Below are 16044 nucleotides of genomic sequence, written 5' to 3'. Positions count from 1 at the left end.
CAAACGTTACTTAGCAACAGCTGGGGTTCTATTAGCCACTGTGATTGGTCGGTGTTTCTATAGGTGAAACCATCATGCCTATTGGTGAAACGTCCTCGCTGCCATGCTTCAGGTGCTCTTGGAAATGTTAACGTTATTTCTTCAAAGTAGTGCACATACAAACTTAAAGACAAATAGTTGTACCACTGGGAAATATAATAGCTAATTAGGTGTGGGAAGAATAATAATAACTACATGTCTAAGACACATTTTTAATTCTTCTAATTGCTTTGCTATTGGTAGAGATGGATCTACTATTTAATCTGAGACCTGACATAAAAACCTTACAGGCAACTGTGGTTTTACAAGTAGGTAACATTCAGCAGAATTGTTTGGACACAATAACAGACGTCATACACAATAATAAAAAAAAAATGCTCTAATTGCAATTGCTGTTATATGAAGACAGTTTATTGATTACTATATTTTCTATAAAATAGCTTAGGGAGACTTATGTAGCTCAAGGTTCAATTCACATCTTTGTGAGCACAACTAAAAATACATTTGAGCACATCAACTGAATATGTATTTAAGAATGTAGTGGGCCCATTGTGTTGTTAATATGCAGTGAACTACAACACAATGTAGTTATCAGACAGTAAGCAACCATGTATGTAGATAGCATCACAAAGAAAATCAATGTATTACATAACTACACAATATATATGTGATACATATTAAAGGTGCAACATGTAATACTGACGTTATATCTTCACTTTTATTTTACACAGCTCATACCAGAGGGAAACTGCTACTGCACTTCTGTAAAGGTTTAATTATAACAATAAAAAATAATATGATATACAGAGTACACAAATTGTTTTATTTTTGGCATTTGTTATTTCAATTTTGAACAAACTTAAAAAAGAAAGTACAATTTAAGAAAATCAGTGAGCTACTGGTGTGGACTGAACCATGCACAAATCTTGTGTTGGTTAATGTTTGTGTGCCTTCTATCGTTCTGTTAGTGAGGTAGCAGATTAAGTTCATCACTATGGGACATTTTGTCAGATTTAGTCAAGACTTAAGTCTGACATCTCCATTATTCATACAGTTGCAGAGACTTGGTCAATATTGTATCTAATATCAGTTTGGTTGCATGTCAAATAACAGTTTCAGGCTTCTGGCAGGGTAACTTTTCTTTGGTTGTGACACATCTTTTGGTTAATAACAAACAGGAATTTATTCTTCCACACTATCTGAAGGCTAGTCCAAATTTATGATAAAGTAAATAGTGCTTCCCCAGACACAGCAGTGTACTTTAATAGCCACATATATCGCTACCCAATTAACAGAACACAACTTAGATCAATACAAATATTGAGATAAAAAAGCTAATCTGGAGGCCTGTACTGAGAATGTCTAACTGATATTGTGAAAAAAGGTGAATCGTCACAAAGCTTCAAAACGTTTCTCTCGACACACTACAAATGACTACACGAGTTAATTTTAGCTTGACTGTGGCTCCAAGAAGATAGCTTGAAGATGAAATGTCCTTCTATAAGGATTTCCCTTGTTTTCAACTGCTAGGATTCTCAGAGGGTCCTTCAAAACTTAATATGTCTTTGGATGTGTCCATAGACATCTGTCTGTGTGTGTGTGTCCTCCGGTGTCTGCTAAGAGAATGGCTCCATGAAAACCTGCGACCACAGGTGAGGCACAGATAGGGTCTTTCTCCTGTGTGTGTCCGCTGATGTTTTGTCAGTGACTTGTACCGTGTGAAGGTTGCCCCACACTCGTTGCAAATATATTTCTCTGACTTAATATGAACGTTTTGTTCATGTTCTTTCATGTTGCCCAGCTGTGAGAAGCCTTTACCACACACGGGGCAAAGATGTGGTTTCTCTCCTGAGTGGGTCAACCCATGAATATTCAAATCCTGACGAGAATAAAACCCTTTTGCGCAGATAATGCATTTGTATGGTCTTTCCCCTGTGTGGCTCCTCATGTGTCTTTTAAGCCCTTCTGAGCGGGAGAAGCAGCTCTCACACAGGGTGCATCTGAAAGGTTTCTCTCCCGTGTGGGAGCGGAAGTGCCGACGGAGTTCTGAGGCCTTGAAGAAACACATCCCACAGTCCGCGCAGCAGTGAGGTTTTTCTGGCTGCTCCTCGTGCGTCTTTTCGTGTGCTTTGCAGTGACCGGACTCAGAGAATCCTTTTCCACAGACCGAGCAGGTGAAAGGCTTTTCCCCGGTGTGCATTCGCTTGTGCCGGACAAGTTTGTTAAGTTTACTGAATGTCTTCATGCAGTATGAACACTGATGAGGCACCTTTGGTTTCTTTGAGTGGGTGCGCTTGTGTCTCTCTAACTTTGAAGGCCTGTTGAACACTTTCCCACAGTCAGGACAGGGGTGCTTGTTTGTCCTATTGTGGCAATTCTGGTGTCGGATCAGCTTCTCTTGTTGTGTGAAACTCTTATCACAATGCTGACACTGATAAAGAGTTTTAGGCTTCCTCGTGTGTACAGGTTTATGCCTCTCTAGCTTTGATGGTCTGTCGAATACCTTGCCACAGATGGAGCAAGGGTAACACTTGTCGGATATGTTGCCCTCTGGCTGGTTGGAGTTCTCGGGCTCAGTGGCGGTTGAAGCATCATTGGAATCTGATTCTGAGATTACCTTCTCAGCGACTTCTCGGGGACCTGAGGAACAATTACATCAAAGAATATCCTCTGATTGAATAAAATCTCAGCAGAATACAATGATTACCTTTTATCGTGGTTATTAGACGGCTTGGTTGAATACGACGGCATTCTGTGGCCTGCTAATTCTTTATAACAGACAGTTGCAAAGTATGGGCCGAAGAATCGCGACGAGACAAAGCTGTTTTAGTACATCGCAGGGAAAAGTTGCAGCGGTCTAAACCGGCCCGTCTTGGCTCGACTCAAGCCAGCTGATGGTTTTGCGGCGACTCAGCTTGTCGAGTCGCAGAGGCTGGGTTTAGAACGTAGGGACGTCACCTCTTTCAACAGCCGATAGAGAAGTCAGCTATAAACTATAGAAATAAAATGATCCATAATCCATTTTATTTTTATGTTACAAACAACTGCTCGAAATGGCAGCGTTTTAGACGGAGCCTCAGCGACCGCCCGAAAGCACGGTAACGTTATATGGTCGAGCGAGATAGAGAGTGACTGAAGAGAGGAAGAGCCCAGCTGCGTTAGAACAAAGCCGTGAATCAGAGAAACAACAAACGTGTTTTTCGCCGACTCATCACTAAAAATGCAACTGTAGCAAGCATCTCAATATCACTAACGTTATCCACATTTATATTTATACGAAACAAATGATTTATTCAGCCACAAAAAAAGCCTACAAGCCGGAATTTAGAACGGAAGTACAACGAGGGGTTGTCATGGAGACGATACACCTGCCTCGTCTCGTCACATTGGTGTGAACTGGCAGGTTTTAGAACGCTGCAAGAAGTTGCAAGTGTCAACTCGTTTTGTCGCAAATCTTTGGTCTAAACTGGGCTTAACAGACCGTTGCCATGCATAGCAGAGCGTTGCCATTTGCCTGTTCTGATCGCTCTGGAAAAATCTACAGAGTTTACATTGCTGTGGATGCAGTGTTTCAACCATTGACTGTAAAAAAAAAAAACTGTAGAGACAGAACAAACTATTTTCTTTAGCGGAAGCAATACAATTATTTTTAAATCAATAAAATCCTTTTAAAATATTTCTTTTTCTTCTCAAAATATTGATTGATTTGGTAAGTAACCATGTAATAAGCGGGATAATGTAGACCCAGGCGGTCATTATAGCTATAATAATAATAATAATAATAATAATAATAATAATAATAATAATAAATTGAATGTATATAGCGCTTTTCACAAACTCAAAGTCGCAGGGCTGGGTATCGTTCAAAAAATGTCGATACCGGTACTGATACCAATACCATTACTTTGATACCAGTTCCTAAACGATACTTTTTTCAATACCAATTTTACTTAACAAAAATAAATTACAAGATTACACATTAAGACACAAATTCCTTTCGTTATTTTTTAGCTCCTACTACATGAGCCCAGTCTCTGTGCGTAACAGAGTTTTTCCTGCGTGTCTCTACAATGTGTAACATTAGACAGCCAATCACAAACATTATTAGATCTTGGTAGAAGCATGCTGCATGCTAATTAGCACTGATGAGATTTGCTCCTTAGGTATTGAAATTGGGTGTAAAATCTAGTTCTGAGCATCAGTTGTGTAACAGATAACTGTTTTGTAACTTGAGTGATGACCAAAATGAAAATACATAGACGCATTAGCACTTACTTTCCTCTGAAGATGCTGTTTTAGGGACAGATGCCGTGTCTGGGCCCATGACTGCAGCCTATTTACATAAAAAGACACAATTACATCAGTATTGTAGAGCAGTGATTGATAATATATAATATAGCCTGACCGACACCGGAGTTTTGAAGCTGAAACTGGTTTTGGAGTTTAAAAAATGTGATAATGATATACTGGCCAATAGCAATTCTTTTTCTACCATAAACAAACAATCTTGACATGGATCCCTTAGATTTTTTATTTTATTTTATTGTGACACACACTGAGCAAGACATTTTACTAAACTCAGCCATGTCAAATTAAATTTTTCACAGATCACACATTTATGTCCAAAGACCCAAAGTACTGGTGTCATGATGTAACTGTGTACAATGCATGACAATGATGAAAGCAAGAGAAACTATATGTTTAAGACTATTTTAACAAGGTAATGTTACACCACAGCATGTTTTGTATGGCCGGGTTCAATTATTTGGGTCAAGTAGTGAGATTCTAATTACTATTATTATTATGATTCATACATAGCTTTGCGTTCCAGAATATAAGACTATCATATTCTTACTGCAAGCTGAAATCCAGAAATGCGGTGTGCTGGATAATGAGGACACCACAGAGGAGCATATGAAGCACTATCCAGCTCTCAGCCAGCCAGACGTTTTCTGTTTTACATGGTTTATTTAGCTACAGTATGGCGTGTTAATGATACATTTCCCGGAGATTTAACCAGGTATGAAGAGATGCAAAGGTATTCCTCTGACCTTCTTACCAGATACCCAGCATGTCTGAAGCAGGGTTAAGCAATAACTAATAAGGCCAATTGTTTGGTATTTGTATAGCACTATCGCCTGTTGAGATGGATAGGGTTACTATTTATGTGATCCACCAAACAGCTAATGTTATTTAGCTTAGCTATTTAAAATGATTACTTTTAAACTGCACCAAGCTACACATTAGCAACGTGCACTCATTTGAGTAACGAAAGAGGAGAATGGAGGGAATCACGAAAAATATGCCAGCTAAACGATGAAAATGTACTAGGAGATAGCTACCTGAGCTAGCAAACAGAACGAATCTCAATTTGGACCGTAGACAGTGCTGATTCAGAAACACCATATGTTCTTATAATGTGTTTAACATCTGTAACTAGGCAGGGCAACTACGCAATGTTTTGAATTGAGCATGACATCGTGTCATGACAAAGAAACCCCAACCTTTGCATGGTTAACGCAAACTATGTCATAACAATTTGAGGGCGGGTATTTGTTTAATCTGGTACACCCATGCACACAAAAAGAGCAGGTAGCGTTAGCTAACTTAGCTAAAGCTAACGTTGTTGTCGCGTGAGCTAGCATAACAAAGGCGAATAAGATTACACAAGGCGTATAATATTGAGTCCCACCTCTCTAATGATCCTTTTAACCGAAGGGTGTCACATCTTTTGTCCGCAACGTTTTAAATGTAACCCACTTCACATGTAAAGATAGCTAGTCGCTGCAGCTTGCTAAACAAACTGTAGCATTGTGGAGTTGATGCCCGTTCCCTTGAACGATACCTTCAAATACCCCACGTAAGTTTGGAAGTTAACGTTCAATAGGTGTTATTGATTACTATTTCATTTTACTATTCATGCGCCACGTAATATTACCTGCTTTGTGCTGTGTTATTGGAAAGATGAGAACATAGTACGCATTATGTACAGCGTAATTGTTTTATTCAAATGTATCTAGCAAATTAAGCAAGTTACAGTAGACGCATCACAAATCCTAACGTTAACGTCTCACTGACTTTACAACTGAGACCGGACCAACTGGTATTTTTGTTGTTGTTCGTTTCTTTATTCCGCACTAACGTTATATCTTTTTGTTTGTTATCACAAAAAAAGAAACAAACAAACAACAACAAAATAAAAATGTTCCCTGTTCAGATGATCTTTTTACAGTCACTGGATGTGCCCCTTACCACTTATAATAGTTCCAACAGCACTAGAACGCAGCAAATGTCTCATAAATTTAGGACCCAAAATGGGTCGCTCATTTATTTTTGGTAGGTAGGATCAGGACCCCATTATCCACCAAGCCTAGTCTATGATGTGGCACCTACTGTATGGCCTACTGTACAATATGTTTACAAGATTAAGTGTGTTTCAAGATAAACTGCGAAATAATAAGAAAAAAACACGTAGAACTAGGCAGACATCCAAGAAGGGTACCAACAGATTGTCTAACACAGCAAAAGGTTAGGCTGAAAATCACAAGTAACTGCAGGCCATTCACTAGCCTACCTGTGTGTGTGTGTGTGTGTGTGTGTGTGTGTGTGTGTGTGTGTGTGTGTGTGTGTGTGTGTGTGTGTGCATGCGTGTGTGTTTCCTGCATAGGCTGCATCATGTTCTTTCTGTGCTATTCTTCTCTTTGTCCGAAAGGTCAGAAAGCATGTGCTCATTTGTAATAATAAATTAATCTTTTGTCTGTGACATAGCCTATTCTAGAGATACAGAATATAGAAATTAAAACTATAGTGAAAGGTGTCAGTTATGGAATGTTGGTGATATGATGTCAATATGACAGATCATTTTCACTGTCTACTTTTGCTGAGAACCACTCCCCATCCCCAGAGTGGTATGTTGCTTGTGTTCCAATGGCAAATTGAGTTTCCTAATGACTGGTGCTGGTAGACCACTGCCAGTGACAAACTGGCAGTTTAATTTATCCTTGCCGATGTACCCACATTAATATTAGAGCTAGCCTTAGCTAAATCGGCTGTTGTTAGCTGAGCTTATGCCCCATATAGCCTGTGTTTTATGCCACAAACCTTTACATATTCAAAATAGCCTATTTATGGTGAATATTAAATAATATGCCATACATACTGGTTAATGTTCCGAAAACATAGAGTTTTATATATGAGATGTAGGCTAGTGTGTGATCACGTTCTACTATTAAATGTGCCAAAAATAATAAGTAGTTTTAGTTTGCGCCAAAGTTGTTGGTTCTAAATCTTTTTTATGGATTAATCAGACTGGCTACGGTGGCTAATGTTATAGCCATTTTAGCAAAGATACTCTATGTTAGCTAAGGCAAACTCTAATATTACTTTCCTGTCATTTCAAAGGCATCGCACATAACTTACTGTGGCAACAGAACAGAGGAGAAAAACGTATTCATTCCTTTATTTGGTTAGTTGGCTCAAAATTTCTGTTATTGATTTGTCAGACTACAGTGGCTAGGATAATATATATAATAACTTTATTCAGGACACAAATGGAAGGTCCATAGTACATTAAAATGACAATATTTACAAACATATAGCAATAAATATACAGTGCAATTCATATAAATTAATAAAAGGTCAACAACCTTCACCTGTAATATACAAACAGGAGCACCAATGTCCGCACAGTCTAGATGCATACCTGACAGAGCTAAAATCAATGTGGGCTAAAGCTTGTATAATTCTGTTTTCTGAGACAGACATTCTACACATGTATTATATAAATAAGGTTTCTTATTAAGGCAGAACAGGTAGGCACACCAACACTAACAAACATTTGACTAGCACTACACCATCTTGGTTGTTTTAGAAGCAGTCTCATGCCATCATTATACGCTACATTCAGTCACAAGTGGGCAGTATATAGTGGTGTACAGAATGCTTTGAATAAAGCTACCTTAACATTAGCAGAATATGCCAAATTTACGTACAAGCACATTAGCCTGAGCATACACCTTGTGACACTGTCTGTTGATGTCCTTATCATCTGATAAATCATTAACAATATGATGGCCAAGATATTTAATATCATCACACACTTTAAGGGCAGTACCAGATAAAAAGAAATCAGGAAATACTAATTTCCTGTCTTCTTTACTTCTAACAATCATAATATTGCTCTTATTTGCATTATATTTGATAGCGAAATCCACACCGTACTGAGAACAAACCATCAAAAGTTGTTGTAACCCAGCACTATATGGGCAAATGATTACCAAATCATCTGCATACATAAGGTGATTAAACAGCATAAGGTGATAACAAAGGCTAGCTCCATGGATCGGCATATGCCACTGTTGTGAGCAGCATAAGCCGCCAGGGGATCGGTTTATGCCACTGTACTAATGTGCGTAGAGAGGTGAAGTCCTTCCCCTTCTGGTGGACCACCATGGGACCTTATTTCGGAAAAAAATATGTACTGTAGTAAATGGCGAGAGACAAATAATTATTTGATCACGTTAGAATTGGGAGATGGATTACACATATGATGTTTGTCAATTTAAAAGATAATTTTGCATGTCTAAAAAGTCTCATTTTGTAATAAAACTGTTGAAGTATAAGACTTTAATTTACGTTAAAATGTAATTAGAAAGACTACTCATCCCAAAAGCAGCAAAAGTGATGTCCTGCTGAAGCCACCATAAACTACGATGAAACACATCAGGTAAAATAACGTTACGTTGTGTTGTGGAACATAGTTAAGCTAGCTATCTAGCGAGAAAGCCGAGCAGCAAGCAAGTTAACGCATTGTGCAAGACGATATATGTAGTTCACTGAGGAGTTTAACACGAAACTAAGTGGTACTACGACAAACTGTGACTTTCTTCACTTGCTAAATTATCTTTTAAACTGATAAACATCATATGTGTAATAAATGGCTGAATTCACATGGGATCAAAACATTATTTTATTATTATTTGTCTCTCGCCGTTCACTACCATACATACTTTTTTATGAAATAAGGACTTTGCCTCTCTGCATCACTCCAGAGATCAGCTTATGCCGCTGTACCACTAGTGGCATAACATCAGTCACTTTTAGATCTCAGAATCACTCAGATCTGCGGCACATACATGCTGCCCAGGTAGGCGGTGTGGCCCTGCCTCTCCCGCACCAACAGTTCATCATTCAGATGCAGAGATTGACAATGTTTTTTGGGGGAAATAATTATCGAGGTCCAGACCTTGATGACCTCATAGCTGGCTTTGGCCATGGTATACCCTACGAATAGATGATAACGGCCTTTTGAACCTACTAGTATGTGTGGCAGGCCCCTTCTGATCCATATCTATGAGGCAGATAACTACTGCACCCTTTCAATGGAGTGATAACATTCACCCTTCCATGATAAGATGCATAGGGTTTGTTTTGTGTGTGGATATTTCCCCTATGTTTTTAGAGAACTTTCCTGATATAGGAACACTTGTTTATGTGGGCTTGTAAAGTCCAGTAAGACAATGTATGTGATATAAATCGCTATACAAATAAACTTGGCATGACATCTAGTCAACAATTCAAGTCAAATCTCACTCGTGCATTTCACAAAATAAATATTTGAAATTTACATATAAATCAAGTCCAATGAAACAGCATCATAAACCTCTGCTTCATTGTGTTTACCAAAATATTCGAAGTTACAAGGCTGCAAAGGAAATAGAGTTCTGGATGCCCCACACCTCCAGGGCCTGGATCTTGAAATGTCCCTTGTAGAGTGGGATGCTCTTGAATGTGTCACAAGGCTCCGAGTATCCCCCCTCTAGGTCTTCCTGTAGGCAGAGTGCGTGACCTCCATCCCCACCTAAGAGAGGATACATACATCAGCACTGCATACACACTGTTCACTGTTGACTTGACATTTTGCTAAAGACCTAACAATATGTTCAACTGGCATACCGATTATGAGCTGACTGTCACTGCCTGCTATGAACATGGAGGCTTCGGGTTCCTTGGGTCTCTTTGGCTCTTTGGCAGTCATGGGTTCCTCTGATGGGGCAGTGAAGGGTACCGTCAGATAGCTGGGGTCCTGGGGGATTCCAGTAGGACAGGTCAGAATTGTGGTGGTGGTGTTGAAGGAGCAGTCACAGCTGCTGTCTTGAACTTTCTGAGGGGAAGCTCTTCTGGTCATTATGTTGACCATGGCCTGCTGGTAGCGCTCCATGCTGGGACGAAGCTGGAAGAGTAAGCATGTTTCTTGTTTGACGAACGATAATAAACGTTGTCTATATGAAGTTGACACAAAATCCGACTTGAAGCATGTTACAGAAAACCTTATATGACGTGTCAGAGATGAATTCTATAAGGAGAAAGGAATGCGTCTCACCATGAAAACAAAACATTCCCCAGTTCCAAAATATGTAAGTCCCTCAGACTCTTGCTTTCTTCTTTCTATCACATCTGTTGACAGAAAGGCACCAAAGACCTGAGAAATGAGAAATACTAATATTTCAGTAACATACAAAATGTATTCCATAAACTAATTATTTTCATTGTTGGCATCAAGACATGGGGTTAAATAAAAAAAGAAAAGCATATGCAATTATCCAATGTATCCCAATATTCATTATGTGTTCTAATGTTACCTCTTCATCCACAGTTTTGATCATCAAGACCGCTGGTTCGTGTCCCTCCACATGTGAATATAATCTATATCAGAGAAAAAAAAACGTGATGTTCTATAATATCCCATAAGCTGCCATATATGCAACCAGGCTGTGTCACTGATGACTAAACATAGCCCGTAAATGAATATACTACAATACCTACCTGCACTGTTTATTAATAGAAGAGAACATTTTGTATCTTATTAAAAGGAGCTGGAAGGGTCAAATGCAAAACATGATCGCAACTTTAACTTTTAAAATATCTTTCCATGTCGTCTTTCCATAGCACCCTACTTTATATTTCAGAAATAATTACTTTCCATATGGAGCATTGCTTTTTTTAACCATATGTTGCAAAATAAAAGACAATTAAACACTCAGTTAGGAACTAGTAGGTCATTTTCTACCGTTCTTCTTAAACCGTAAGGGTTCAAAAATATCACCATTTACCAGCCAAATACTAGTAGAATAAGTGGCTGGTAGACTTGCTTCATTCACCAGCACAAACAACAATGGTGAGTTATTGAGTGGTTGGAAAATTTTAACATTCACAAGCCATTTGGCTGGTGGACAAAAAGTTCATTTTGAACCCTGTAAACAGTGTTTGCCACCACTGAAATGTGAGTCACTTGACTTTAGCATGCAAAGCAAACATGTTGATAGTGAAAACACACCCCTTTCTGTTATGTGAGTAGGCCTGGGATTCTTTTTTTCACTGCTGGCACATGGTGTTCAGCAGTTATTGATCGATAATGACCTGGCTTCAACAGACAGAAAGATATGAAGGCTTTTAATTACAAATATGAATGATCCACTTCTAGTCATAATTCATGCCTGTGAAGCGACACCTCATTAGTTCTCGCAGTTTCTCAATGGTGTTCAAGTATTGAACAAAGGTAACTTACGAAGATAGGCTTCTTCCGTGTTCAGCTGTATTAAACAGCCTAATGGGGCTAAAAAGGGCAAAGCGCTCAGGTATCCAGGCCCAGACGACTCTCATCTCAGTCCCTGTCACAACACTGGAGGTGAAGTTGGTAAAGTCCACCGTCTCAACCAACTGCCTTTAGGAACATAAAAATAGCTATGATAAGAATACGAATAAGGTAATAATAAGACAAATGTGAGCATTGATTTCATTCCTTTACAAAACATAATGAATTATAAGCATTTATAAACAATTATTTTTATTTTATTTCTAGGTTTCTTACAAATATGCCTCTCACTGGCTGTTCTGTATCAATGTCTGCATTAACTTACCTCTTCTGGTGTGTGCTGACACCTTTTTGCATAAGAGAGTCCTTATTGGCATTGAACAGGAGGTTGAGCTCTCGCCGCGTGGCAATCGGAATCATGAAGGCCCTCTCCAGAAGGTTCTCAGCGGTACAGTGGCGAGCTACACTCTGCACAAACCTTTTCATATCGGTTCTGAAGTCCTCCACATCTGCCACTCGAGATGACACAGATACTTTGTAGAGGCTGAGCAAAGCCAAAGCCACCCTATACAAAAAACGATCGTGAAATCATTTCCGAAGTAATAGCTTTGTTATTAGGTGGTTTAAGGATTTTGTTTAGATGTGAAGATGCAGCAGCAACAAACCTGTAGAGGACCTTGTAGCCCTCCAATATGTAGACATCCAGCACTCTGATAGCATATGTGAACGGAAGGTCAGCGAATATCCACATGATCCAGTCAGAGTAAAAATCAAAGAGGTTCTGGTGGGAGCTGGCGATCAGCTTACGAATGCCTCTGCAACACCTATTAGCAAGGTCTCCAAAGGTCATGCAGGAAGCCCGGTAGGTGAGAAAGGTCTGATCGATGTAACGCTTGTTGGGGTCCTTGTAGCAGATAAGTCGGCACACACTGTAGAAACACTCAGCTTCATCCTCACTGAAGTGGAGGATGAGGGAGACCAATGCAGGCAGGATGGGGCAGAAGTTCATTTCTGGGAAGCATTTGCCAAGGCAAAGGAGGATCTTTTTAACGGAGTTCAGGCCTGCTTTGTTGAGACAGTATCTGCATAAGAGAAGAACAAGCAACAATACACCTTTTAAAGCTCCACTTGGTGAGACGTTTATGTAAAAGTGTACATGTGACAACGTGACAAGTCAACACTTAAAGGTGCAGTAAGCGATGCTGCGCAAAGATTGTTAAAATTTGAACTCAACTGCCAAACAAATACAAGACTTTTCCATTTACACAGCCAGGGCTGTGTATTAGAAAACTAAGTGACCGTGAGGAGATATTAACTGAATTTGACAAAGAAATATTGGCGTAACATCACTTACTGCACCTTTAAGGCATTGCTGTGGCATTTTGTTCATCGGATTTTTAATCATCAATCCTCACTAATTACTTCTGACCAATATTTCAATATTCAATTAATCAAATAGATGCTTAAAAAAGATGAGGGCTTTTCTGGTTTGTTCTTTTGCTAGTTTAAGGTTCATATAGGTCTATAACATGTTTTTTTAGGTAACAACTATATATATATATTATCCCACAGAAGTACCTGGGTATTTCTCCTGCCTCCATGTACTCTGGGACTGGATGGGTGCTGATTTTCTGTTCTCCAAAGATCTTCTTGGCTAGTTCATTATGGACATCTCTGTCTGGATTGACGGACCTATTCAGATACAACATCAATGCATATTCAGATCATTTGCCTGAGTGCATTTCATTTACAAACAAATTTTACAAAAGTGGTACAAATGCATAATATGGTTGTAATAATGAACTTGTACACATAAAATGTAATGTGACAATCGTAACCTGGAATTGATGCTGTGGATGATGTGATAGTATGCTTTGGCCCTTAGTGTATGGGGCATGGCCCAGAATCCCTCTCGGCCCATAGTTTTCAGCTGCTGGTGATCACTCTGCAGGATCTGCTGGTATCTTTTCGCAGCTTCAGGGTCAATCTTCTCCCAGTCTACAAACTGTCCATACTTCATCCCTGAGCTGGAGCAAATTTCCCAGTTGTCCGACTCAGAGATGGTCATCATGGACACTGACTTGACATTACCTTTACTGCCTGAACAAAGTATGCATACATACACATAATTTTTATTTCCCTAAACAATGCAAATAGACTTTTGGAGTAGAATACATGCTATTATAAAAAAACAAAACATAATTTCAATACCATTAGGCTCTCTTGTTGATGAGTGCTTGTTTGGTTTAGACTTGGACTTCTTAGAGGTGATTCGAACACCAGCCACATTCCCTTCTTTCTTTTCCTTTTTGTTCCCTTGATACTGGTGTAGGGAGCTCGCCCTCTGCCTCAGTGGACTGGACCTTGTAAAGTTCTCCACGTCAAAATCGAGGTCAAGCTCAGACGTCTCAATACTGTAAAAGGACCTAGGGAGCAGTTGATTTAGGAATAATTATGTAGCCTAATAATTATGCCTCTTTTTAGTCTTTTTTGTGTTAGGCATGGTCTGTCTTTTATCCAATTTTGCTACAACATTAAAACACAAATTCACATAATTATGATAACCATGCCTGCCAGTCTGATCAGCAAAATAATTTGGATTAAAAAAACAGCACATGCAAGTTGAACGTGAAAAATACCTGGAGCGAGGTCTTAGAAAGGTTTCCTCTGTCTGTGTCTGCACGCCATAGTTCTTACTCTCCTCTGGACTGTAATAGGAGTAAGACCTTGGCCTGCTTCTGCCTCCTGCCATAGAGCCCATGTCTTGGTCTGTTGATGTGCGCATCAAGACTGAATTCATGTTTCCGCAATCGGATAACTCCAGCATGACAAATCTAGCATCTCAAGTCTTATTCTTCCAAGAAATGCAAGCTGAAAGTTAATGTGTCTCCTGTTACTAGCTGCATGTTCTGAGGGTCAGGGCTTTATATACGCCTGTGGGCTGTGTTCACGTGAGACAGGTATTGTGGTATTGTTTGTTTGTGGTGAGTTGTGCTGTTGAAAGTAAAACAAATGTCCTGGTTTTCCTTTTTTAACATTAGTAAAATACAGTGTATCATCAATTGGAGAAGTTACTGAGACTGAATTAAGACTGGAAAGCATCCACGATGCCAACATAATTAGAACCATAAAACAAGGACTACAACTTTCCAGCTTACATGACAAAACACAATTTCTTTTAAACACATGATTTGACCAAGTGTCCTTTAAATAGCCCTTCGTTCATTCTCCACAATAGATTTTTCATTGCTATTGCAATTAACAGACAGCTTGAGTTTTAAATGTTCTTTTTTTTTATAGGGAAACCTATGAAAACATTCATTACTCAGAATAAGGTCATCAGAAATAGGGTACTTGTGTTTCTTTCTTTGAAACGTCTTTATGCGTAGCATCAAAACCCCAAGTCAGTCTGTTCCAAGAAGTCCTTTAAAGGTTATTATTCTACACAACAGATATATGTTTTGATCCAAACACAACTACTGTTTGGGTATGAAACAAAAAACCTCTACAAGTACTTAGCTCATATGTGGGCACACACATGTAATGAAGTTAAAAAACAAACTCTCTAGCCCAATGAGTGGCATGCTGTCATTACTTCATGTCAATTTCCATGAAGGCTGGGACAATATGAATTCACACTTGTACTTTGGGTACAATGCAAGAAATGAAAGCAGTTAAACCACATATTCTTAAAACTTACTTTTATAGGAAAGTGTTTATGAATATTTAATATGCTGTTGGGTTTTATCATCCTGCCCTGCCATTGCCCATTTACTGTATGTCTTTGTACATTTACGGCATGTATGTACAGTATGTGTGTATGTATGTACATGTATATGTATGTATATATGTATATATGTATATATATATATATATATATATATATATATATATATATATATATATATATATATATGTATGTGTGTGTGTATGTCCTGCAGACTAAATAAAACTTTGTTTGGTACAAAAGAATTACAGTATAATCATTTTTTATTTTTTATTTTAATATTTTTCAATGAAAATGAGAATAATGATACAAAATGATCATTCCCTCCAATATCGTGAATTATATCGCAATCCCAGTATCAGTCAAAGTAATCGCAATTATATATTTTCCTCATATCGTGCAGTCCTAATCTGAACAATGCAAGATTAAATCAAATAAACAGATTCCAAAATAAGCCAACTGTGTGATGTTAATTGTAAGGTGTGGTTGACTGCAAATTAAATTAACATGTGTAGGTAACAAACGAATAAAGTGAGAGCCGAGGGTGTGAATTGGGCTGATATTACCATATGTGGCTGTGGCCATCACAAGGTCCATATAGCAAATTATTTACTGCCAACCAAAAATGCATCTTTAAGGGAAACACAGTCCTGGCTGCATGCAGGTTTTAAATACTATAATATAA

At 38.6% G+C, this 16044-nt stretch overlaps 2 protein-coding genes across 3 annotated transcripts; both read right to left on the bottom strand.

Annotated features, from left to right (window-relative positions):
• Positions 1 to 1228: 1228 nt before the first annotated feature.
• LOC144536903 (uncharacterized) lies at positions 1229 to 5899 on the bottom strand. 2 transcript variants are annotated; one of them, XM_078280232.1, is made up of 3 exons: positions 5732 to 5899; positions 4315 to 4372; positions 1229 to 2679 (listed from the first exon to the last, which is right to left on the bottom strand). In XM_078280232.1, exons 2-3 carry the CDS (start codon positions 4361 to 4363, stop codon positions 1559 to 1561), a joined length of 1170 nt encoding a protein of 389 aa, XP_078136358.1. In that variant the 5' UTR covers positions 4364 to 4372; positions 5732 to 5899; the 3' UTR covers positions 1229 to 1558. The 2 variants fall into 2 exon arrangements, with proteins under 2 accessions (XP_078136358.1, XP_078136367.1); XM_078280241.1 differs by lacking the exon at positions 5732 to 5899 and adding an exon at positions 4895 to 5137.
• A 1584-nt stretch (positions 5900 to 7483) lies between these two features.
• LOC144536898 (TBC1 domain family member 24-like) lies at positions 7484 to 14542 on the bottom strand. Its single transcript, XM_078280218.1, has 11 exons — positions 14272 to 14542; positions 13844 to 14058; positions 13471 to 13732; positions 13211 to 13324; positions 12298 to 12714; positions 11958 to 12197; positions 11606 to 11761; positions 10680 to 10743; positions 10421 to 10519; positions 9994 to 10270; positions 7484 to 9898 (listed from the first exon to the last, which is right to left on the bottom strand). The coding sequence occupies exons 1-11, from the start codon at positions 14457 to 14459 to the stop codon at positions 9735 to 9737; spliced, it is 2196 nt and encodes a 731-aa protein (XP_078136344.1). The 5' UTR covers positions 14460 to 14542; the 3' UTR covers positions 7484 to 9734.
• Positions 14543 to 16044: the final 1502 nt, after the last annotated feature.

Source organism: Sander vitreus, chromosome 2, assembly GCF_031162955.1.
Source record: "Sander vitreus isolate 19-12246 chromosome 2, sanVit1, whole genome shotgun sequence".
Lineage (NCBI taxonomy): Eukaryota > Metazoa > Chordata > Actinopteri > Perciformes > Percidae > Sander > Sander vitreus.
This window is presented reverse-complemented; position numbering and strand designations above follow the sequence as displayed.

What these genes read in the sequence shown, in the direction of transcription:
- LOC144536903 (XM_078280232.1), bottom strand. Translation starts at nt 4,363, where the DNA reads ATGGGCCCAGACACGGCATCTGTCCCTAAAACAGCATCTTCAGAGGAA. An exon ending in AACAGCATCTTCAGAGGAAA is followed by an intron (nt 2,680 to 4,314) that starts GTAAGTGCTAAT and finishes ATTGTTCCTCAG; the next exon opens with GTCCCCGAGAAGTCGCTGAG.
- LOC144536898 (XM_078280218.1), bottom strand. Translation starts at nt 14,459, where the DNA reads ATGCTGGAGTTATCCGATTGCGGAAACATGAATTCAGTCTTGATGCGC. An exon ending in TTTCTAAGACCTCGCTCCAG is followed by an intron (nt 14,059 to 14,271) that starts GTATTTTTCACG and finishes ACTGCTCCCTAG; the next exon opens with GTCCTTTTACAGTATTGAGA. An exon ending in ATCAACAAGAGAGCCTAATG is followed by an intron (nt 13,733 to 13,843) that starts GTATTGAAATTA and finishes TACTTTGTTCAG; the next exon opens with GCAGTAAAGGTAATGTCAAG.